The 25,151-nt window shown below is 49.9% G+C and overlaps 1 protein-coding gene across 1 annotated transcript; it reads left to right on the top strand.

The window, feature by feature from the left end:
* The first annotated feature begins 1,042 nt into the window (after positions 1-1,042).
* Positions 1,043-24,914, top strand: LOC127033546 (E3 ubiquitin-protein ligase Mdm2-like). Its single transcript, XM_050921484.1, is given in 10 exon segments — positions 1,043-1,051; positions 1,246-1,320; positions 1,771-1,904; positions 3,081-3,130; positions 4,560-4,627; positions 4,767-4,860; positions 21,924-22,089; positions 22,892-23,051; positions 24,050-24,127; positions 24,345-24,914. Coding segments are annotated over 10 exon segments (1,404 nt in total).
* Positions 24,915-25,151: the final 237 nt, after the last annotated feature.

Genomic DNA, 25,151 nt, shown 5'->3' with positions numbered 1-25,151 from the left:
ATCTCCCCCGTATCCTCTGCAGGGAGGACTGATGCTGTGGCCTTGTTTTCATTGAGTGCTTCTTTAGCACCTCGATCTCTAGTGCCCCACTGATTCTTTGGCAGACTTCCTGCTTCTGATGTGCTTTAAAAAATTTGCTGTTAGTTTTTGTGTTTTACTAGTTGCTCTTCAAATTCTTTTTGGACTCCCTAATTATACTCTGACACTTGATTTGATGGAGTTTGTTCCTTTCTGTTATATATCCATCTGTTGCATTTCAGTGATATGTTTGTATTAGTGGGCTGAGCCAGTAATTAGGTTGCCTAACACTTTCCGTATAAAAAATTATTGTGGCCCTTTGTTTTTAGAAGCTCTAGCTGCTTCATGGGTTGCATGAAACCTTTGAAATACAGCAGGAGGAAAGTCCTTGGGCTGAAGAGCTGCCCGGTTTGTCCCATGACATTCAGTTCAGGTTTTGCTGAGAGATGCCTTTTTGAAAAAAGCCATTTCCCTTCTCTCACCTGTTCATTGCACTCTATATTGGGAATGCTGAAGAACTATTAGAGCTGTTGCACAAGAAGAAGTAGGGAGAGAGAGATGGGCTTATGCCCAAACCCTGCAAATAGTTCTAATGAGCCAGCTGATTCGCTTTGAGGGCTCCATGTGGGGTAGGAGCTGCCACACCGCCTGGTGGTACAAGAGAGGTAGGCTGGGTCCCCCCTTGGGATAACAGCCTTCTACTTACCAGGTAACGTGGTAAGTCTTGTAGTTCAAAGGGGAGCAGTCTGAAAGTTCAGGGTTCACACCCAAGTATTGATGTATGATTTGGGCGAGGGAGGATCGTTATAGTTGCGTGTAATAAGATTTATCTTTTTTCTTAAAAAGAAAAACCTAGGAAATTACCTAAGCATGTAAACAAATCTTATTTAGGTTGCAAAGACTGTCGTTGCCTGTGCAACCTTACTTTAGTCTCCGTGTGCATATGTATTTTGGCACAGTCTTAAATTATGTGACGACACACAGATTTTCACAGGGCCCCTGTTTCATTTCATGTGAATGGTAAATGCATTGGGTGAGTGACAAAATTATGGTTGCAGGGGGAACCAAAAATCTGCCATATCCTAACTTTGAGGTGCTTGACTTTTCAATGTAAATAACATAGTTTTTGTGGGTGTAATACTCAAGTAATCTATGGTGCTTTGGACTCTTTGGGAAGGACGTGCACTATAAAAATGAAATATGTTATTTGCTTTTTTTTTCTTTCAGTATAAACCAAAGCCACTATTCTTGAAGTTGTTAAAATTTGCTGGTGCCCCAAAAGACACTTTAACAATGATGGAGGTAAATTATCGGAATTTCTCATTTGGAATGATTGAAAGCAATAAATATAAGTTTCACTCTTACAAGTTTATCATACTTATTAGTTACCCCATAATGAAAGAAAAATAATGTGATGTACTGGGTAGGGCATCGGTATGGAAGCTGGGAGGTGGTTCTGTTCCTGGCTTTGTCACAGTCTTGCTTTGTGACCTTGATCAAGTTCTTAACATCTATATCACCATTTCTCTGTCTGTAAAATGGAGTACCATATATAGCTTTGAGAACTACAGATGAAACCTGCTGTGTTAACTAGTATTTATTTATAATGCTGTTAATATTAATATGGAGTTGCAGGGGATGATTGAAAGGAGAATAGACTTTTTAGGGGGGTTGAAATAGGTTATTTTATATTGGTTTTATACTTTAAAGTTCTAAATATATTTAATATTCCAAACTTGACTTGCATTGTAGGTAATATTCTATCTTGGCCGATATATTATGTCTAAACAATTATATGATGAAAAACAGCAGGATATTGTCCACTGTGCAGATGATCCTCTTGGAGATCTATTTGGGGAACCAAGCTTTTCGCTAAAAGAACCCAGGTAACATTTCATATTTTTTGTGTGAGAGATCCAGATAAAGCTTATGTAACACACTGAACATATGTTTTGGTTTGCAATTTGTTGCATATTTTATTTGATGAAGTCTTGATAGATGGAATTGTCAAAGTTGTATGCCCCCTGCCCAGGTGTCTGGTTTTTGAGAGGGAGGCCTGATTCTGCCCGCACTGATATCTATAAGTGCCAGAGCTCAGAAGCTACACAAACTTCTCAGGTTCAGTAACCTTGGGGGCTTCTGTCTACTTTGAAGAGAGATTCTCTCCTGCACCCCTTGAGGTAACAGCAATGTAATTTAGACATTATACAAACACTTAAGCCTGTCCCCTTTCCATTATGAACTCCTTATGCATGGGAGACTAAGCCCAAGTAAAGGGGGTTGCATACTCTCTTTTGTTTTTCTCCTGGCAGCTACACAACTCATCCGTGCAAAGTGACAGTGGTTGAAGATTTCCCTTTGCAGCAGGCTAAACTTTCTTCTGAAATAGGTTTTATTGCTGCAAAGCCAGTATGCATGACCTGGGTCTTGCCACTGCCCTGAAAGTTGAAGATATTTTTCTCTGAATTAAACCCTGAAATAATGCTGTACAAATTCCATTAAAAATGCTTTGACTCATGATTAGAGATGGTCCAACTGCTGGCTAAGTGAGAAATGGCTTTTTGACAAAATTGAAAGGTTCAGAAGAAAATTTTTGATCTTGTTGAAATTTTTCATTTTTTGAAAAAAATTCAAAATCGAATTTTTCCCAACTTTTTAGGAAAAAAGCATTTAAAGTTTCTTCAGTTTGTTTTGGTGGGGCGGAGGGGGAACACTTTCACTTTTTATACTCTTTTCTCCTTTTTACACTGGGGTGGTGAAAGAGGAGTGGAAAGCTTAAAAAAGCAAAACCCAAGTGTTGGTCATATTTTCCCCACCAGAATAATATGAAAACATCCGAAAATGCTGTGAAAATTTTTGAGCAAACCAGAAACATTTTAATTTCTTTTGGCTTTTTCTTAAAGTGCACTTAGCTCTTTTCCTGTCAGCTCTGATCATGACCCCACAAAATAATCAGTGTTTTCAGCTTGGTCTTTCTCTCTTCTAGTTTGGCTAAACTTACCACAGCAAATAGGAACTTCTAATTTATAATGTATGAAATGTCTGTTTTGTCTCCTTTCAAGGAAAATATACTCAGTGGTTTTCAGAAACTTGATAGCAGTCAGTCAACAAGGTAAATTAGTGTTGAAAGAACCCCCCTTTTTTGAAGGGGAGGGTCTTTATTAATGCAGAAGTTCTGAAAGCTGTATTCACTTACTTTGTAGGCAATATTCAGTTAACTTGAGTCATTGATAGAGGTTGTAGTTATTGTCCCTTTTCATAGCATTGTTGGAGGTGAATTGCATCTTTTACAAATAAATTGTTTTAAGATTATGGGTCTAGCACAGCAAATGGGCTTGAACTTGTTCTCAGTAAAGTCAATGGCCAAACTTTCATTGGATTCAGCGGAAACAGGATAAGGCATTCTGTGCCGACTTTGAGGCTGCTTTCTTTACATACTCAACTCATACTAAGAAACAAATTTAAAAACCAAAATATTCGAATATTGGTTCATCCTTAACTACCTGGTCTAGTTTGAGTTAACATTTCTCTTGCAATACTTGACATGATAAACAATAAAAGAAGCAGGGAAAAATTTTGTTGTTATGAGTTTATTAAATACATATATAATTTCATAAAATAGACTATGGTCTATTTACATCTGCAAGAGAAGGTTGGATAATACAGCTACGATGTAACTTACATTTAAGAAATGAGTGAAATGAAAGTTAAATATGGGGGTGATTTTTTTTTTAAAAAAGGCTCTTAAAACTACATTTATACTTGTAATCTGCTTGATTTTTCCAAAGTCTGGAGCACCTAACATCTCCACTGGCTTGAGTGGGTGCAGTTGGGTGCTCAGTACTCGAAAATCAGGCAAGTGCCTATGTATAGACTTTTGGGCTTAACATTAGGCTTCTATTTTTGCAAATCTTGGCCAGAACAGCAAAGTAGAAGGATCTAAGATCAAATCTACTCAAATAAAGAGGGTATGTGCTTACTAGACTTTGTTCTAAATGGACACCTTTTGTTGTGAAAATAACTAGTTGTATTGTGTAGGTCAGGATCTGGTCTGAGAATGTAGTGTAGCTCAGGGTCCATTCTGACAGTGTAGTTAGAACAATTATTTCTGTGTCTTAATAATACACTAGTGATTGTAAACATCTCTTGCAGAGCTTGATATCTCCTTTTGCAACCAGTGGATCTTGTATGTGTTCCCTTGTAAGTGTTCCCTTGTAAATAGTGGTGTATCATCATGTTGCTATCTAGCTAAAAAGTGTGTTTTATTTATAAGAATATTTTCTCCCAACATTCTTTCTTCTGTGAAAAATACCCAAACACAGTTACGTTTCTTTTTTCTTATAATTGTGTATGTAATGTTCCAAGGAAAACCTTGAACATTTCTTCAGAGTATGAAGTGATTTTGTAAATGTTAAGTATCCTCTGAATTAAAGTTTAAAACAATATGTACAAAATATTTGCAGTATATTTTTCACTGCAGTCTCTTGAGCCTGCCGGGATTTCCTTTCTGACGCATTGCTTTATGTATTTTTCTTTTTTAGTGTGTATGAAAATAATCCCATATGAGAGTGAGACCTGGGGCCAGATTGAACAAGGCAATGTTCCAAAGGTGATCTAACATACCCATTTTTTCAAGTTTCACAACTTGATTTGCTTTACCATTGAGATTTGGATGCAGTTGAAAGATGAAAATTAATTTCGTCCTATCCACATTAATACTCTGCTTACTTAGTGTTTTTGTTAAACAGGAATCCATGCAAGAGTTAGCTGACGAGGAGCAGACATCCCCAGATTTGGCTGCTAATCCAACTGCCTCTTCTAGGAGGGCGCTTGGTGAATCCGGTATTTGCACATTTATAATGCAGGATTTTCAACATGTGATACGTACACCTAGAGCAAACTTGCATGTCACTCATCAGAGAGGTAGCCGTGTTAGTCTGGATCTGTAAAAGCAGCAAAGAATCCTGTGGCACCTTATAGACTAACAGATGTTTTGGAGCATGAGCTTTCGTGGGTGAATACCCACTTTGTCAGATGCATGTCACCCACGAAAGCTCATGCTCCAAAACGTCTGTTAGTCTATAAGGTGCCACAGGATTCTTTGCTGCTTTTGCATGTCACTGGCTCATGTCATTTTTTTGTGGAGGAGTCCACATTTTCATGGTTTTCTCCATTGTGAAAGGTACCACATTAACAGCCCTGGAGAATGAGCAGCTCTGCTAATCCATAGAATAGATACAATGTGGGTGTGTTCGAGCGCTTCGTTGCTCGCGGTACAAATTCTCTGGAGACCACTCTTTCACACACCAGTGCCCTTTTATTTCCCAGTCTTTTCCCACCACCACGTATATACAATGCAATACCAGTCAGGTAGCCCCTTAGGGAACAGCTTGCTCTTACAGCAGCTGGGAGCAACAGGTCCTCACTTTCCTGTTCCTCCCTCCTACTTCCTTCCTGCCAGCTTTAGAGGCCTTCCTTTCAGCAGGCTCACAGGTGATTGCTCTCAGGCCGTTTAATGAGCCACACCCCGCCAGCTCCAGCCAGAACTTGATAGGAGGTATGCTAGCAGGTTGTGAGCTAACAGGGGCTGGTTCAGTGCCTCTTAAGCCAGCACCCTGTTACACAAGGTAATAGCAATATAGACTTCCCCACATGTTTATACATCTCCTAGCACAGCAGTTTTCAATCTTTTTTTCATTTATGGATCCCTACACATTTTTGACTGCACACACAGATCCCTCTGGAAATCTTTGACATAGTTTGCATACCCCTAGGAGTCTGTGGACCACAGGTTGAAAACCACTGTCCTAGCACACTGAGGCTCTGGTGAGCGACCAAGGCTTCTAGGTGCTATGATAATACATGTAATAACCTCACCAGCATGGGTCAGTCCTGATCTGCAAGGACTACTAGTCAGGTGATATGGTAACTCAGTCTCCATGCCTGTTCAATCCTCTGCCTTTATACTGATGTCACCAACAAGAGTATCAGCGGTGTTTTCTTTGTGATGTGGACATCTTTTCACATCCAGCCCTGAGACTATCAAACTAATGTCCGGTAACTCTTCAGACAGCCCCCAGATGATAACTTTTGGCAGGGAAAGCAGGGGGCAATAGTAGTCTTGGCACATCTGGTAGCAGCTCCCAAAGGGGTTTCTGTGGTCCAACCCATCACAGTGGCCATGGCTGCTGACTGCCAGGAGATTGCCGCTGTCTCCACTTCTAGATTGAGTAATGTGGCTTATGCTAATGAAATGAGAGATTTGGTAGATAAGGGGGTGCGGGGGAAAGGCACTGGAAGCTTTGAAGGGATGTGTGATGTAGTTACTCAGGAACAATTCCTGAATATGTGCAGTGATGATGTAAAACAGTATTTGTGGGCCAAAAAGGTGGATGCAGTGGGAGAATTAGCTGGGCTTGCAGACTCTTATGAGCAAGCACAAGCTGCAGTCAGACATAAAGCACTGGCAGAGGGGTCCAGGGTTGGGGGGAAGCAGAATCACCATTTTGCCCCTGGGAAGGAGGAGGCTGGGCGGTCACCTCCCCATTCCCCTGGTACTGGTCCCAAATTTCCTGTGCGAGCAGAGGAGGCCAAGAGGTGCTAGCATTGTAAGTCCACTGAGCACCTGAGGAGTAAGTGTCCCGTGCTGAGTGGGAACAAGCAGCAAGTAACACATGAAGCTGCTGCTTCTCAGAGCCCAGCCACTGCCTCTCTCCACACAGGATTTGTAAAGCTTGCTTCCACACAACCAGGCAATGAGCATATGCACGCTGTTAAATTGAATTGTGAAGTGCTTCTGGGATTGAGGGACACGGGTGCTGAGATTCCCGTGGTCAGGAGGGACCTGATCCAGGAGAAGGATTCGTTGCCAGGTAAAATGGCGGAATTAGAGCTGGTTGGGGGTTACAAAGTCCTTGCAGCTTTAGCTAAGGTACACATGCAAACTCGGGATTTGCAGGCTGAACTGACTGTTGCAACGCTGGCACACAATTTTGCACCGTTTCTACTTGGGAATGATTTCTTCAGTTTGGCAGAATCTGTCCCAGGCTTGGTTAGCAGGGAGCAGGAATCTTGTGCTAACAGCCCTAGGGTGTGGCGGGGGGTGTTGAAGTCACAGTGACTGCTGGGGGAATAGGAGGGTGTCTCTTAGGTTCCTATGCAGCAGTAAAGGATGCAGCTTTGGGGGCAAGAATGGTTGTGGCCAGTTCCTGCAGCCCAAGGGCTCCAGGCAAGTTCCAGAGGGAGGGGCTGGACAAAGCCAGCTCCTGTCCTGTAATCATCTCCCCCGGAGGAGGGGGATGTATCACCTTGTAACAGAGGGGCCAGTCTGGCTGCTGACTGCCAGGAAGTTGCAGGTCAGCAGAGGGCAGGGCCTGCCCTGGGGTGCACAGAGACATGTGTCCCAAAGGTGGAAGTTGGGGTCCTGGTGACCACTGCGGTGGGAACAGACCCCAAGGACTCTGTAGCTGGGTGCCAGCCGAACCCGAGTGAAAGGGGTAGGGGGATTTTGCTGGCCAGTGAAAGGTCTCCCATGGCTGGTAGCTGTGAACCCACAGCTGGAGCAGGGTCACCTGTCCTTTTGGAGGACACAGGGGTGTCTGACCCAAACGGGAGCCCAGAGGGAAACGGGGGGCAGAGAGTCGCCCACCTTTTGTAGGGAGGGACTTTCCCAGAAGGAGGATGAAAAGTCTGCATTTCAAATGCCAGCCCCCTCTCCTGTGGATCAGGCTTTAAGGGAAACTGGGGTCAGGTCTCCTAGGGTGGGGGAGTCCAACCAGCTGACCTGTTGGGAACAGGAATTGGAATGCCCAAAGGGGTCCAGAGAACCCCATTGAAAGATGTTGTTCTTGCTACACTTGTGAGGGGCTGAGAACAGGCATGGATGCAGTGCACCCTTTCCTGGCCAACGCCCCAAACACAGGCCTGAATTAGAATCCTTCCCAAAGAGGCAGAAGAATCTGCATCAGAGTGTGTACCAGAGGGCACAGAGAACTGGGAAAATGCAACAGACGCTAAACATGTCATATTGAGTGAACGAAGCCTGTCCAGCGTAGATTTGCTGTTAACCTTGTGTCTTTTGCTAATTCACCTATGAGATAAAACAAAGGAATTCATACTTCATAAGACCTTTTACGATGTGGGACGTACCTGATTTGTGGAAGAAACTGTTGTACATACTAGGGATGGTGACAAGACAGCCCCACAAGCATGATCCTTTTCAGCCTATACCTGTAAACAGACTGGAAGCTTGGCACAGCAGCAAAAGCACAACAGGCCCATGCTGCTGGGTAGAAGGGGAAACTGAGGCACACTGCCTCATGGCATTGGTGTCTAAATGCCAAGACACCTACACTTTAACAGATACTACTGTCTGCGTTCTGTTAGCAATATTACACCCCGATCTGTTTTCAGGCCTCTGGGGACCAGGAACCCCAAAACTAGCTAGAACCCCTAGGAATGACATCGTATGGATTCAAGGTACTGAAAAGGAGTGTGACCAAAGGCAAACAGGAATTTTACTGGTATTGCCTCCACCATGGACAGCATCCGAGTCTCTGGCAGTAAGCTCAGGAGGAGGGTGTGACGGTACCTCCCGTGAGGCTTTATGGGAATATGACATAACTGGAATATGTTTTGTGCTGCCTGTGCCATGTAATATATCTCTGTAAAGGTTATGGTCTGCTATATCTAGTCATCCTATTGGTACACACATATCATTCTATACTTGAGGTTAAGAATATTGGCTGTATACTTGCTAGATTTCTAAGTAAGCTTTGTGAGGCATTTGGTCAGCTCCTTTCGGAAGGAATTCACAAGGTTAAGTACCCGATCAGGAAGCACTCGGGGAACAGTGCATCTTGGAATGCTCCAGTCCACATAAGAAGTCTTCTTGGAGCCATACAGGATACCATGTGGACAATGGCTTCTGCCTGTAGAAACTGTAGACTGTGAGTCATGCATGGACATATGACTTGCCCAGGTGACTCCAGAACTCCATCTTGGAGCTGGACTTTGCGTAGGAGAGAGGAGGGGGTCTCCACCCACATGAGAAAGTCTATTTAAGCCCGTGGGAGACCCCACCATCTCCCAGGATACTTGGAAGAAACTGGAACAAGGGGTAGGGAGCATTCTGGAACCGGTGAGGATCTTATCTGTATTCAGCAGCAAAGAGTTCTGTGGCACCTGATAGACTAACAAACGAATTGGAGCATGGGCCTTCGTGGGTGAATACCCACTTCGTCAGATGCTCGAAAGCTCATGCTCCAATCCATTTGTTAGTCTATAAGGTGCCACAGAAATCTTTGTCACTTTTACAGATCCAAACTAACACGGCTAGCCCTCTAATATCTGTACTCAGTTTGATTAGACATAGGTTTGCCCATTTTATGTTGTTTTGCTTGGTGACTTACTTCTGTCTGTTACTACTTGGAACCACTTAAATCCTACTTTCAGTATTTAATAAAATCACTTTTTTACTTATTAATTAATCCAGAGTATGTATTAATACCTGGGGGAGCAAACAGCTGTGCATATCGCTCTACCAGTGTTATAGAGGGAGAACAGTTGATGAGTTTACCCTATATAAGCTTCATACAGAGTAAAACAGATTTATTTGGGTTTAGACCCCGTTGAGAGCTGGGCATCTGAGTGTTAAAGGCAAGCACACTTCTGTGAGCTGCTTTCAGGTCAACCTGCAGCTTTGGGGCAAGTAATTCAGACCCTGAGTCTGTGTTGGAGCAGACAGGAGTGTCTGGCTCAGCAAGACAGGGTATTGGGGCCCCGAGCTGGTGGGGAAGGCAGGGATAGAAGTACTTTTGGCACATCGGGTGGCAGCTCCCAAGAGGGTTTCTGTGATCCAACCTGTCACACTATGATTTTATATTGTGTTTTCCTGTGTTCAGTAATATTTTGTTCAGTTGCTTGATCTATGTAAGGTATTTCTGATACGCTTAAAGAACAGGAGTACATGTGGCACCTTAGAGATTAACAAATTGATTTGAGAATAAGCTTTCGTGGGCTAAAACCCACTTGATCAGCTGCTACTCTGAAATCAGATATGCTTATATTTGTATTATTTAGGCTGCAGTCATCTTAGCCTATCATAAAACTGTACTGCATTTCTAAGCCATTCACACTACATTTAAAGAACTCTTTAATGTTGTCATAAACAGATAGCTAAGGATTAATGTCTCTTTCACCTGGAAAGGGGTAACAAACAACACCTGACCAGCGGACCAATCAGGAAACAAGACTTTTTCAAATCTGGGTGGAGGGAAGTTTTGGGTGTGAGTCTTTTGTTCTTGGTCTGTTCTCTCTTTCGGATCTGAGAGTGACCACAGGAATCTCCAGGCTTTCTAATCTTCTGTTTCCAAGTTGTAAGTACAAGGATAGTAAGACAATAGGTTTATATTGGGTTTTTTTGTATTTACAAGTGTGTAGTTGCTGGAGTGTATTCTTTTTGGATAAGGCTGTTTATTCATTTTTCTTTTAAGCAATTGACCCTGTATATTGTCACCTTGATACAGAGACCCTTTTGTGTCCTTTTTCATTCTTTTTATATAAAGCTTTCTTTTTAAGACCTGTTTGAGTGTTTTTCACGGGTTAAGGCTAAGAAACGAAGGGAGGGGGAAAATCTCTTTGTGTTAGATTTACTAATCCTGACTTTGCATACCCTCTGGGTGAGGGGGGAGAGAGATTAGATCTCTCGGTACTTGTGTTTCAAGGACTTGAAGCAGGGAGTATCCTAGGGTCCCCAGGGTGGGGAAATCTGGGAGGAGGTAAAGAGGGTGGAATCCCTTTGTTTAGACTCACGGAGCTTGAATCTGTATATCTCTCCAGGAACCCAGGGAGGGAACACCTGGAGGGGAGGAGGGGGAAAGGAAATGGTTTATTCCCCTTTGTTGTGAGACTCAAGGAATCTGAGTCTTGGGGTCCCTCAGGGAAGGTTTTGGGGAGACGAGAGTGAGCCAGACACTGGAATCTTCTGGCTGGTGGCAGCGATATCAGATCTAAGCTGGTAATTAAACTTTGGAGGTCTCATGCTAGCTTCTCATGTTCTGAACTCTAAGGTTCAGATCTGAGTAGGAGAGTTAGGACAAATGTTGTAACTCAAACTGGTGAAAGGATGAAAATTCACAGAGTAACCAGGTGTTCTGTTGTGCCTGCTTATTGCCAGCTTAATTATTAACTCTGGTTTTGCATCCATATGTCAGTTTATTACAGCCTTAAAATTCTTTTAATATCGTCTTTTTATGTACAGTGTTTTTTTAGTTAGTTGGAAATCTTCTGTCACTGAGTCCCCAGGGCGATGCTCTGGAACTGCTGGCTATGAAACCAGTCAGGACTCTGGTGAAGGCTCCTCTCTCTGAGCTTCCACCTCCCTGGGTCTGACCTTGGAGCATTCAGCATATGCCCCTCCGTGTGCTTCCCACAGCGAGTCTGCCTCGTGGGATCCTGGGGATTGCAGAGGGTCCTGCACCCCCACTTCGCAGTCAGACGTGACTCTTAGCCAGCCAGTAAAACAGAAGTTTATTCGATGACAGGAACACGGTCTAAAAGAGAGCTTGTAGGTACAGAGGACAGGACCCCTCACTCGGGTCCATTCTGAGGGGCAGTGAGTCAGACACCCACGTCTGCACTCAGTCCTCGTCCCCAGCCAGCTCCAAATGGAGAAACCCTCCAGTCCCCTCCTCCTCTGGGCTTTTTCCTTTCCCGGACCAGGAGGCCACCTGATTCCTTTGTTCTCCAACATCTTTAGCTATCTCATTGCAGGGGGAAAGGGCCCCAGTCATTAGTTGACTGGGGCCCTTCCCCCCTGCAATGAGATAGCTAAAGGAGACAGAGTTTTGGCCATTTGTGTGCACTGGCCCTTTGCTCTGCAACAATTACACCCCCTTATCCCACCACCTAGAGACTTAAGAAATGCATTGGGGAAACTGAGGCACCCCGTCAGTATTCAGAGGAAACATTAAGAACAGTTCCACTTCATCACATCTTCCCTTGAAGCATTATGCCCATTACATTGGGATGGTAAGATGTCCACTGTGGAAACATTGTTTTAAGCTGTAAATGTTTAGAAACTATGTGTTGGCATGTTATCGGTACCTCATGGAGAGATGACAACTTAATGAGGACAACGATGGACAGGAGCAATGGTTGTGCCTGGGGGCATCTAAGTTTGAAGGTTTGGGTTCTCAGGGTGCAAAAAGAAAAGAGAGAGATTGAGCCAAGAAGCATCAAGGGAAAGTAAGAGGAGTCACAAAGTATGTACAAGTGGTGGTGTTTTTTTTCTTTTAAAACGAAAGTTGCCAGGCTTAGAGGCACTGAGGGGGATTTTTCAAATTTTTGTTTACAGTGCAAAGAAAGGATTGGGCATTAGAGTGAGTTTGGAATAAGACACTGTGACAGACCCAGGCCAGTCTGGTAGAGGGCAAATATACTGGGCCTATTGGCATCCAACGGGGGTGGGTGGGCGAAGCCCGCCCACTTCTAAAGGGCCTCCCCCCAGCCTAAGGGGAGGACCCACAGGTCTGGGACACCAAATAATTACGGGGGACAACTAATGAAAAAAACAGGATCGGGAGTGAGGTCATAGGGCTAAACGAAGGGAACCCGATGGGGACACCGAGCAGAGAACCCCGGACAACGCCCACTGCTCCTCGAAGGCGTCAAGGGAGCCAGTGGACGCCGCCCAGAGGAACTCTGCCCGGATGCGAGAGCAGACGGAGGAACGGAAATAGGCCCCACAGTCGCAGGAAATCCCGTCGGCCAACCTCCTCTCCCTGGTGTTGTAGATGGTCAGTTTGGCCAGGGCCAAGAGGAGGTTGAGAAGGAGATCCCGCGACTTCGTGGGGCCACGGATGGGGAGCGTGTAGATAAAAAGGTGAGGGGAAAAGTGCAACCAAAAACGCAGGAAAATATTCAGGAGGAGCCGGAACAGGGGCTGCAACCTGGCGCACTCCAAATAAACGTGCGCCAAGGTCTCCTTCTCACCACAGAAAGGGCAGGTGCTAGGGACAGATGTGAACCGCGCCAAGTACACACCCGTGCTCACGGCTCCGTGAAGGAGCCGCCAACTGATATCCCCGGCGGGCCTCGGGACCAGGGCAGAGTACAAGCTGGCCCACCGGGGCTCCTCACCCTCGAGAGGTGGCAGGAGGTCCCGCCATTTGGTATCGGGGCGGGACGCGAGGGTGAGGTAGTGAAGGGTATGGAGCACGAGCGAGTACAGATGTTTCCGTGGCGCGGTCTGGAACAAAACCGGCTGCAGATCATGCAGCCGGCTGGCAGTGAAAGGGTGAGGGGGCCGATTGGGTCCACGGGGCAGGGGCCCGATAAAAATGTCCACGGGGCCTGGGGTGGAGGGTGGGCGGGGCGTGCCCTCTTGCAGGCCCCGGTCGAGGTAAGCCCGAGCAGCGGGCAGTAAAGCGGCCTTCACCTCCTGAAGTACGCGCTGGGGAGTACGAGGTCTGGAGAGCCCCATGCGCTGAGCGAGCGTCAGGGGATCCAGCCAGTCTCCCCGGTCGTAGTCCAGGAGGTCTCCGACCCTGGTGACTCCTGCCGAGACCAACCTCTGGCACACCGTGGGGGACTCCGCCACCTGCACACGAAGCTGGGGATTGTGTAGCAGGGGCTCCGCGAGGAGGTCAACCCCCACGGTGGCCGCCATGGACCTGGTCATTGAAAAGAGCTTCCAGGTCCGGAGGAGGTCTTGGTAGAAGACCGGCAGCCCGGAGAGGTCTCGCGGAAGACCTCTCGGATGGAGGTAAAAGAGCTGCCGGTCATATCGGAGCCCTCGGAAGCGGCGGAGGAAGGCGTGCGCCAATACGCTCCACGCCGGACTACCCGCACCAAACAGGAGCCTCTGCAGGGCCTGGAGGCGGAAGACATGGACCTGAGCGCGTAAGCACTTCAGGCCCTGCCCCCCCTCCTCCAGGGGCAGGTGGAGGACCCCTGCAGAGACCCAGTGCATCCCCAGCCAAAAGAACTCCAGAATCACCGTCCGGAGGTTGGCCAGGAAACCCGGGGCCGGGACCAGGGTGTTGAGTCGGTACCAGAGCATGGACAGGACCAGTTGATTAAGCACCAGTGCCCTCCCCCGAAGGGAGAGGCACCGGAGTAGTCCTGTCCATTTCCGGAACCGCTCCGTCACCCTGCCCTGCAAATCCTGCCAGTTCTCCGGCGGAGACGGATGCGTGGCAGAAAGGTAAACGCCGAGATAGAGCAGCGGACCCGCGCTCCACCGGATGGCCTGAAGCGCAGGTGGGAGGGAGCTCGCCTGCCACCCGTCCCCGACCACCAGGCCAGAGCTCTTGACCCAGTTGACCCGGGCGGAGGAGGCCGCCGAGTACACAGCCTGGCAAGCCTCCACCCGCGCCAAGTCGCCCGGGTCCTGGACCACGAGGAGCACATCGTCAGCGTATGCCGACAGGACCAGCCGCAGCCCCAGCTCCTGAAGCACCAACCCCGTCAACCTCTTGCGGAGGAGACAGAGGAAGGGCTCGATCGCCAGAGCGTACAGCTGGCCCGAGAGGGGGCACCCCTGCCGCACTCCCCGCCCGAAGCTGGCCGGCTCGGTCAGGGTCCAGTTGAGCCTGACCAGACACTCCGCAGAAGCGTACAGCACCTGCAGAAAACCCACAAACAGGGGTCCGAAGCCGAACGCTCGCAGAGTGCCCAGGAGATACCCGTGATCCATCCGGTCGAACGCCTTCTCCTGATCCAGGGACAGGAGGGCGAACGACAGACCATCCCTACACCCCAATTCCAGAAGGTCCCGGACCAGATACAAGTTATCAAAGATGGTGCGGCCCGGGACGGTGTAGGTCTGGTCTGGATGGACCACGTCCGCCAGCACGGACCCTAGCCGCATCGAGATGGCCTTCGCAACAATTTTGTAGTCCGTGCTGAGGAGCGAGACGGGACGCCAATTCCGTAAGTCGCGGAGGTCCCCCCTCTTCGGCAATAAGGCCAGCACGGCTCGCCTGCACGAGAGAGGGAGGACCCCGCTATGCAAAGCCTCAGCCCAGACAGTGACCAGGTCTGGGCCGAGGACGTCCCAGAACACGCGGTAGAACTCTACGGTCAGCCCGTCCAAGCCCGGAGATTTATTGGTGGGCATGTAACGGAGGGCCTCCGAGAACTCGGCCAGAGTGAGAGGCAGCTCTAGCCGGTCCCGGTCGCCCGTGCTGACCGTCGGGAGCCCGTCCCAGAGCATTCTGCAAGCGTTAGAATCGGTCGGATCCGGGGAGAAAAGAGTGGCGTAGAAGGCCCTGGCCCTCTGGCACATCTCCGCCGGATCCGTGAGGGGGGTGCCGTCCTCCGCCAGGAGGCAGGTGACGTGCTTCTTGGCCCCCCTCCTTTTCTCCAGGGCGTAGAAGAAGCGGGAGCCGCGATCCATCTCCCGAAGGAGGTGGATGCGGGATCGAACAAAAGCACCCCGGGCCCGATGGTCTTCGAGGGCCCGGAGCTCCTCCCGCTTCTCCCGGCACGCTCCGCAGAGGGATGGATCCGCGGGGTTGATGGCCAGACGCCTCTCCAGCTCCAAGATCTCCCGCTCCAACTGCCCTATCGCCGCATCCCTCCGTCGGCTGGCACCCCGAGTGTAGTCACGGCAGAAGAGCCGGGCGCGCACCTTCCCCAGATCCCACCACCGCCGCGCCGAGGAAAAGGCATGCCTCTGCCCTCGCCAGGCCAGCCAGAACTCCCGGAAGGACGCCACGAAGCCCGCATCCTCCAGCAAACTATTATTAAAGTGCCAATAGGCCGGCCCCGGCCTCTCCGCGCAGAGAGGCCGTCACGGTGTCAAGGTGGTGATCCAAAAAGGGGGCCGGCCGAACGCTGGAGGAGTGGGCCCGTGAAAGGTGGAAACGTGACAGGTAAATACGGTCCAGCCGGGAGTGGCACGCCCGATGGGCCTCCACCCGGACGAAGGTGAACGTCGAGACGTCGTCTGGGTGGTGGTCGCGCCAGACGTCCACCAGGGAGTGGCGGTCGACAATCTCCCGGAGGACGTCCGCAGCTGCCGGGCACTGCTCGGTCCCCGAGCGGTCCCGTTCCTCGAGGGTGGTGTTAAAATCCCCTCCCAGGACCAGGCACTCACGAGGGTCCAGGGAGCCAAGGAAGGCGGATGCCTGCTGATAAAAAGGTAGCCTCTCCGGGGCCGATGTCGGGGCGTAAACGTTGACGAGATGAACCACAAGCCCCTCCATGCGGACTCGGAGGTGCAGCAGGCGACCCGGCACAGCCTCGGCGACCCCTAGCACCTCGTGCCGTAGGTCGGGGGAGAACAGGGTCGCCACTCCAGCCGCGCAGACAGAGAAGTGGCTAAAGTAGGCCCCATCCCCCCACTCCAGCCGCCAGCTAGCTTCAGCGGCCGGATCCGTATGGGTCTCCTGCAGGAAAACCACAGAGTACCCCCCCTCCCGGAGGAAGGAGAGCACCTGGCTCCTGCGGAGACCCATCCTACAGCCTCGGGTGTTTAAGGTGGCAAGGATGATCGGCGCCATGAGGAGGGCTGGGGGGGATCCTCGCTGGCAGACACGCCCACGGCCTCCGGCAGGCCGCGCAGCAATCCGTGACCAACCCCGAAGGTGAGTAAAGAGTCACGGAAGACACGGACCCGCCGGTAGGCCGCGGCGGCCTGCTTCCCGGTCCTCCTACCCTCCCCCATGTGGGCCCTCGCGGCCCGGAGGACCTGATGGAAATCCCCCCACCGCTGGAGCGCAAGATGGACTTTGTTCCGGGAGCCACGGACGTCCTCGAGGAACTCCCACAGCTCCTCCCTCAGCGCATGGGGGGGTGGGGTCACTGATCGATGACTGGCCCCCAGTGGGGCCCCCGTCACAGCCCCGTGGCCCACCAAGGCGGGTAGGCAGGGGGCAGATCCCCAACGTGGCAGCAGATGGACCGACGCCACACAACCCGCCCCGCTCTCAGATTCAAGAAGGGGCGGTGGAAGGAGAACAGCAGCCCTTGGGGGGTCGGGACAGGAAAGAACTAGTGAACCCGCTCCCTGGGAGGTATTGCCAGGGGCGGCACTGGCATCACAGGAAGTGGGGGGGACAAGGACAGAGCCAACAGGAGTAGGGCGGGGATCAGGGAGAGAATCCGGGAAGGAGGTAGAGGCAGGATCCGGAGCCTCCATAGGTGAGACGCCAGAAGGTGGCTCCTCCTGGCCAGGCTCAAGGATCTGGGAAGTGGGCAGGGGACCCCTAACGATGCTGGGCTCAGCCACTGTGGCACGTGCGGCAGCCTCGGCACCCAGAGAGAGATGGTGGTCAATGGGGTCCCCGCTGAGGAAGGAGGGCGGGTCCTCCACACCCAAGAGGGACACCCCCTGGGAAGCGGGTCTCGGCAGCGGGGCACTGGCCGTCGCCCCAAGGGGCTCGGCAGCTGCCAACAGAGTGCCACCCGCAGCCAGGTCGATAGAAGATTCCAAGGGACCCTCAGAGGTGGGAGCAGAAACAGCGGGTAGGGGAAGGGAACCCAGGGACAGGGGGGACGTAGTGAGGTCGCCCAGATCGAGGCCCGCCGGCAGAGGGTCGTCCTCCCCCTGCGTGACCGGGGTCAAACCCAGGGCCTCGATTTCTGCGTAGATGGGAGGGAGATCACAGTCCACCACCCCAGGGCCCTCCCCTCCAGCACCCGAGGCGATACCCACCGCGGCGCTCTCAGAGGCGCCAAGTGGGAAGGGGGCGAGAGAGGCTCCCTCGGGGGCATCCACGGGAAGGGACCCCAGAGGAGGGGCGGTGTCACCTTCCGGTGCTGCCACGGCATCCCCAGCCGGCACCACAAACTGGGAGTCATCAGGGGACAAGGCGGAAGACTCGACATTGGCGCCCCCCTTCCTGCTCTTCCGGGGGGCCTCCGAATCCGAAGTATGTAAAGAAACTCGAGCCTTCCGCTTGCCCCGCTTCCCCTGCACTAAGGACCAGCCCTCCATGGCATCATCCGGGGGCTGGCTAACAGGGGTCGGCTCGGGGGGCAAGGGCAATGGCTCAGGGACTCGAGGAGGCAGTGGTGGGACAGCAGAAACCGGGGAGGATTCCCCCTGGGACGAGCCCTCTCCCACGGCTGGCGGTAGTCCCGCCACACCCTCCTCCACAGAGGTGGACCGAGAAGGAGGAGGAGGGGCAGCTTCGGGTGCCGGGCAGCTAGGGGGACCGGCGATGACAGGGCCGGCGCCTTGCCGGGGCTCGGGGGTCCCGGACGCTCCTCCGTGCTGGGCCAAGGGACAGTCCCTCCGGACGTGCCCCATCGCCCGGCAGAGGTAGCACCGGGCCTCCCCCGTTGAGTAATGCACCCGGTAGTGGGCTCCCTGGTAAGGGACCAGAAAGGACCCCTCGAGCGCCTCTCCGCCACGCGCCGCCGGCGGCAGTTGAAGCTGCACTTGCCGGCGGAACGAGAGAACATGACGGAGGGCGGGGTCCTTGCAGCCCAAGGGGAGAGGGCTGATGACAGAGATGGGGCGTCCCAGGGCAGAAAGGGCGGGCAGCAGGGTGGCATTGGGCAGGAAGGGAGGGACGGAGGTCAAGATCAAGCGGACCCCCAGGTCTTCTAACGGCTCCAGGGGGACAAACACGCCCCCCACCGCCAGGCCCGTCTCTACCGCCTCCTGGGCGGCAGCCTCCGATGCCAGGAAGAAGACCACCTTCCCGTACATTTTGGAGGCTGCCACGATGGCCGTGGGCCCCACTACCCTGGCCAACGCCCGCACGTAGGTCTCCACGTGGGGCGAGGCGGGCACCAGGAGGCAACGGACGCCGTGCTTCCTGGTCAAAGTGGGAAAGGGGCCCCGGCCGCTGTAGATGTTGGCGGAAGCAGCGGGCGGAGGAGCAGCGGCAGGCGGGGGGGCCGCTGCCACCTGGGCGTACGCCCTGGGGGCGGGGGTACGGACACCTGCAGAGCTGGTGGAGGGAACAGCGGGGAGGGACGCCGCAGCCGGTAGTGGGGCTGCGGCAGTGGGGGCAGTCTTCGCCATGGAGGGCCTGGCCTTTCTAGCGGGGCCCTTACCCTTCTTCCCACCCCGACCCTTCCCACCGGCTGGGGGGGCTCCCCCCGAATCAGAAGGGGCGAGTGACGTGGCAGCAACGGAGGTCTCCCCAGTACTCGCTGCTGCCAGTGCCCCAGCAGGGGCGGTGGTAGGTGGATCAGCAGCGGCGGTCGAGGTAGAGGCTTGGGCAGTGGACACGGGGGCAGGTGGAGGAGGGGCAGTGGGAGCATCGCGAGGGGTCTCCCCCGCCGCATCCCTTGCCATAACGAGAGCGGGGAGGGGGACAAACAGCGAGGGGAGGGTGAGGAGAGGAGGCGGCCACCCTTCCCCGCTAGGCTGCAGGCAGGGGAGGAGGGCGCCAGAAGGGGAAGGCTAAAGGGGCGTAGGGAGCAACCAAGGACTACGGGTGGGATTGGTGCAGGGCACCAACGCAGAGGGGGGTTCCGGCTCCTCCAGTTGCACTAGGAGAGCGGGGGGGCAACGGCAGAGGGGGGAGTGCAGTGAACAAGGGGAAACCAAATGGGGAAGGGCACAAGCGCCTGAGAGGGGGCGTGGGCGCATGAGGGGGAACCGATCAGGGCTGGGGTAGCACAGGGTGGGGGGAAAGGGCGAGCTGAGATTGGGGTAGAGGGACCACGGGGACAGCTACAGGGCTGGGGCAGAACTATCAGGCAACAGAGGGAAATAGGTGGGGTGGACAAATGTGGCAGAGGGGAGGGGGTCAGTCCAGTATGAGGGGGGAGGTGGTGCACCCACAGGCACTTGTGCCAAAAAGTCAATGGTTGGCTGCTGCTGCTGCAGGCCCAAATGGTGGAAGTGGGCGTGGTGAGCCAGGCGAGCAGCTCAGACCCAGAGGCAGGAGTCCAAAGCAGAAGGAAAACAGCCAGCGGGGGTGGTGGAGGGGGCAACGATGGTGGTGGGGGCAAAGGGGGACACGGATGGACTGGGGGCAGGCTCCACGCCACACCCCCGGTGCCCCAGCAGACACAGTCCAAACCCCCACCACAAGAGCACAGTTTGAAAAAGACTCAGTCCAGAAAAGCCCCCTCCACAGTGGTCTTCATACTGTCTCCAGCAGCAGGCGGTCCTCTTCTCCTTCCTCTCCTTCTCCGGGCACCAACAGCTCCCTAGCAACATCCACAGTAGGCCCAGCAGTTCCAGGTGGTGGTGGTCTGGCGTCCAGGCAGGAGGGACCCCGCTCAGAGGGTGGTGGTCTCAGCAACAAGAGCTGGGGTCCCTCACTCCCCTCCTCTCTGGGAAGCAGGCCAGCAGCCCCCCCCCCAAGGGGCTGTAGGTGGAATAACAGCAGTAACTGAGGTGGGGGGGAACCACCAGCCAGCCAGCAAACAGACAGCAGAGAGAGGGGTAGGTGGTGGTGTCTAGCGCAGCCAGGGAAGCAGCAGGAGCAGGAACAGCAGCAGAAACAGCAGCAGTGAGGGCCCAGCGCCCAGCAGGAACAGCAGCAGCAGCAGCCCTCTCCCTCCTTCCTCTACAGCAGAGTGGCAGAAGAGAGATCTCTGGCCCCAGGAGAAGCAGGCTTCTGCTCCCTGAGTGACCAGAGCAGGGGTTGCACTAGAGTAATCAGAAACCTGCTAGAACCAATTAAGGCAGACAGGCTGACTAGAACACCTGCAGCCAATCAAGGCAGGCTAGTCAGGGCACCTGGGTTTAAAAAGGAGCTCACTCCAGTCAGGGGGGGGAGCCAGAGGAGAGGAAGTGCGTGTGAGGAGCTGGGAGCAAGAGGCACAAGGAGCTGAGAGTGAGAGAATGCACTGCAGAAGGACTAAGGAGTACAAGCGTTATCAGACACCAGGAAGAAGGTCCTGTGGTGAGGAGAAAGAGGTGTTTGGAGGAGGCCATGGGGAAGTAGCCCAGGGAGTTGTAGCTGTCGTGCAGCTGTTACAAGAGGCACTATAGACAGCTGCAATCCACAGAGCCCTGGGCTGGAACCCGGAGTAGAGGGCAGGCCCGGGTTCCCCCCACACCTCCCAACTCCTGATCAGACACAAGAGGAGCTGACCCAAACTGTGGGTTCCACCAAAGGGAAAGATCACTGAGGTGAGCAAATCCGCCAATAAGCACGGGACCCACCAAGGTAGAGGAGGAACTTGGTCACAACACCTGTAGGCGGCCGCAGCCTCTGCTGAATGGTCACTGAACCAATCTGCCAACCCTGGTAGGGAATTTCACTCCACTGCATTTATTACACACTGACTTGGCAGCTGCTTTTTAAGTCTTTGTCAAGTTCTTTTATAATGCCTTTTCTTAATGTTGGTAGAGTTGAATTTTGATACATTTATCCTCAAAATGCTGATTCCCTACTCCCTCCCAGCATGCTACCGGAGTCCAAAATGTCAGAAACATCCAAAAAGCAGTATTTTTGAGTTCTTCAGCTTAAAACAATGTTTCCACAGTTGACATCTTGAGCATCATGTTTTAGCCTTGAAGGAATTTTTAGTGTGGACTTTTATATGTCCACAAATTGCGGTTGTAATAGAAATTCTGATATCAGTAAATATACCATGGCATGCAAAGCTAAAATAAAATCCTTGATTTCCACAGGTTGCCAGGAGTTCATTCTTATGATTCCTTAATCATGGTATCTACTGCCTGGGGAAATTACCATTCATCTATCTTAATGATGGGGCAGTCAATAAAAAACAACCTCAGAAATGTCAGTCTTTTGCCCATTTTACACCATTTTCTTTTAGGAATACAGCAAGAATTTGTTTCATTTTCTTTTTAAAATAGGTCAGGTGCCTTTATTCCATTTACCATTTGGAAAAGCCCTAAATAATTATAATGAAGTTCTGAATAAGTAACTCCAGTTTAAACATCTACTAAAATGCATGTAACATTGTACGCTCCATAAAATGCCTTTGGACTAATACACTTTTTCTCTCTGACACAGAAGAAAGTCCTTCAGATGGACAACCTAGTGACGAAAGACAACGGCATAATTCAGCCAGCATTTCGGTCACATGTGATGAAAGCCTTTCTCAGGGTGTTACAAGTGAGCTATCCCATGAAGGAAGCAACAGCGGCCACTCACTAGACTCTGCAGGTTCTGTAAGCAAGATGTACTTTTAATTATGTTGAGTTCTCAGACATGCATCTTGGCTATCACATTAATATTTGAAACAAATAATGGTTCTAGTGATGATAGAGAACCCGAATGTTGTATTTTATGTGGCTTGGATCACCAAACTTAAGAAATGGAATTTTCTTAACTCTTCATTATGAATATTCAGATAAGGAAGCAAAACCAATGAATTCTTAGCCCTTGGTACAGTAGAAAAGTTGTGCCTCTGAATTGTGTATGAATATCTGTATTCCCAGCGCGAGTACGTTTAGTGGTTAGAGTAAGTTATTTACACGTGTTTCAGTTTCCAATCTGTAAAATGGGGGTTAATATTTACATGCCTTTGTTAAAGCATTTTGAGATTTGATGAAAGATGCTGTAACTATTATAACATTTCAGTCCGCAGAAGTGAAATATTTGTTGTTAAATTCATGCAAAATAGCGTCTGCTTTTTGTATATTTTAAATGTTAGTAAAAGTAAGTTCAAACTTCACTTGTGTTGTATTTCAACATACTAGTTTCGGAGCCAGTTCCAATGTTCTTTACATTCATTTAAAAATATCTGTAAAGGTTTTATAAGTACAATAATATATTTCTAAATTGTGCAACTGCAGCAGAAGTCCCAGCATCTCAATTGGTATGAGGTATTTGGCTGATACATGACTATTATCTCTGGCCAGCAGCCATTTAAACAATGTTTCTCTTTACTGGTATGTTTAAATACACATGTGGCAGGAGGAGACATAAGAATGTATTAATGAAGTGAAATATATTCTCTCCCCTGCCCGTTTTATTCTGGATCTTCATGCCAGGTCATGAAGCAAAGACTCTGATGTTTGATTTGACCAGGATTGTGTTTCAGACCAGTTCAGTGTTGAGTATGAAGTTGAGTCCATTTCTTCCGAAGATTATAGCCATAATGAAGAAGGAGAAGAGTTCACAGATGAAGATGATGAGGCATGTATATTTCTCCCCCCCCCCACATCTGAACTGTTATAGCAGAAGCATTTTGTTGGAATGCAATATGAAATATTTCCATAATCATCTTTCATGACTGTATGTGCTGTATGGCAAATATCTACTGCCATTCTTTATACTGAGTTTTATACTGAGGGTAACAACCTTCCTGTATACAGTACTATAACATCCCTCCTGGCCAGAGGCACAGAATCCTTTTACTTGTCAAGGGTTAAGAAGCTCAGGTAACCTGGCTGGCACCTGACCAAAAGGACCAATAAGGGGACAAGATACTTTCATTCTACGGGAGGAGGCTTTGTCTGTCTGTTCTGGGTGCTTGCCAGAGACAGATGAAGAAAGCAAGTAGTCTAACTCCATTGGAATTAGTAAGTACTAGCCAGGGAATGCATTGGCTTTTGTTTTGCCTTGTGATTTTCTCTGCGCTGAGAGGAAGGTGTATTCCTGGTTTTCTTTTTGTAACTTTAAAATTTTGCCCAGAGGGAAATCCTCTGTTTTGAATCTGGTTGCCCTGTGAGATTAGCTTCCATTCTAATTTTACAGAGGTGCTGCTTTTACCATTTTTCTTTCTAAGAAAGTTCTGTTTTTTTAAGAATCTAATTGGGTTTTTAAGTGTCCTATAAACCCCAGGTTGGTCTGTGCTCATCTTGTTTGTTTATTCTCAAGCCTCCCCAGGTAAGGGGGTGTAGGGCTTGGGGGGATATTTGGGGAGAGGAGGAACTCCAAGTGGTCCTTTCCCTGAGTTTTGTCTAATCACTTGGTGGCCGGCAGCATTTACCTAATCCAAGGTACAAGGGAGAATTTGTGCCTTGGGGAGTTTTTAACTAAGCTGGTAGAAATAAGCTTAGGGAGTCTTTCACGTGAGTCCCCACATCTGTACCATAGAGTGGGGAGGGAACCCTGACAGTTGTTTTTTTTAATAAATTGTTTAAAATTAAAAAACAAGTAAAAGGAAGTTAAAATACATTTTCTTCCATCAGGTATGTCCGATGATGATTGATCAGAGTGAAGAGAGTGATGCTGATTCAGTTGATGAAGATCCTGAAAATTCACTGGCCGTGAGTAAATTCTTGGTTCATAAAAAATCACAAGTCTGTGAGATGAAAGACCAAGACCTGTATCATGAATGAATTCAGTGGATATTGACCAATTTTGTTTACAAGTATTGAGTAAATACTTTAGCAATAACATAAAGAAACTATAATCTCCTTTAATTTTTTTCAGTAATAGTAGGAATGAAAATAGTTTAACTTTTTAACTTTGAATACACTAAAGGATTGTTGGAAGTGCACTAAATGCAATGAAATGAACCCTCCCTTTCCACAGCATTGCTCCAAATGCTGTTCTCTTCATGAGCACTGGCTTCCTGATGGACAGAGTGACCTATCTGAAAAGCGAAAATTGGAAAGTTCCACACAGCTAGAGCGTGAAGAGGGTTTTGATGTTCCCGACTGTAAGAAAGTGAAAGCGAATGAAGATAAAGAACTGAGTGTTGAAGACAGTAAAGATACAGCAGCACGACCTTCTGAATCCAAGGAAAGTGAAGAATACTCTCAGCCATCTACATCTAGGAGTCTCTTTTGTAGCAGCCAAGAGGATTGCAAAGAACCTGAGAAAAAAGAGGCAGAAGACAGAGAGGATAGTGTGGAATGCAGCCTACCCCCTTCCAGCACAGAGCCCTGTGTCATATGTCAGAGCAAACCTAAAAATGGCTGCATAGTTCATGGCAAGACAGGACATCTTATGTTGTGTTTTACTTGTGCAAGGAAACTGAAGAAGCGGGATAAACCCTGTCCAGTGTGCAGAGAGCCAATTCAGATGATTGTGCTAACTTACTTTAGTTAGAAGGAACTTCGGCATAACTATGCAACAAAGCTTCAGCAGACCTTCCACACAGGCTTCATTACAAGCTTCCCTAGACTTGTACAGTTAAGAGAGTAAGAAGCTATTTTTGTATGTTTAACTAAAGATGTGTTTGGGGTGTTTTCTTCTTTCTTTTGATGTAGCGAAAAGTTGATCTTAAAAAAATAGCACTGAAATCGATAGTTTTTTTCATTCGGTATTTGGGGGGATATTAAAATA

This window comes from Gopherus flavomarginatus, chromosome 13, assembly GCF_025201925.1.
Source record: "Gopherus flavomarginatus isolate rGopFla2 chromosome 13, rGopFla2.mat.asm, whole genome shotgun sequence".
NCBI classification, from domain to species: domain Eukaryota; kingdom Metazoa; phylum Chordata; order Testudines; family Testudinidae; genus Gopherus; species Gopherus flavomarginatus.
Note: the sequence above shows the minus strand (reverse complement) of the source record. Positions and strands in the feature narration are given on the sequence as shown.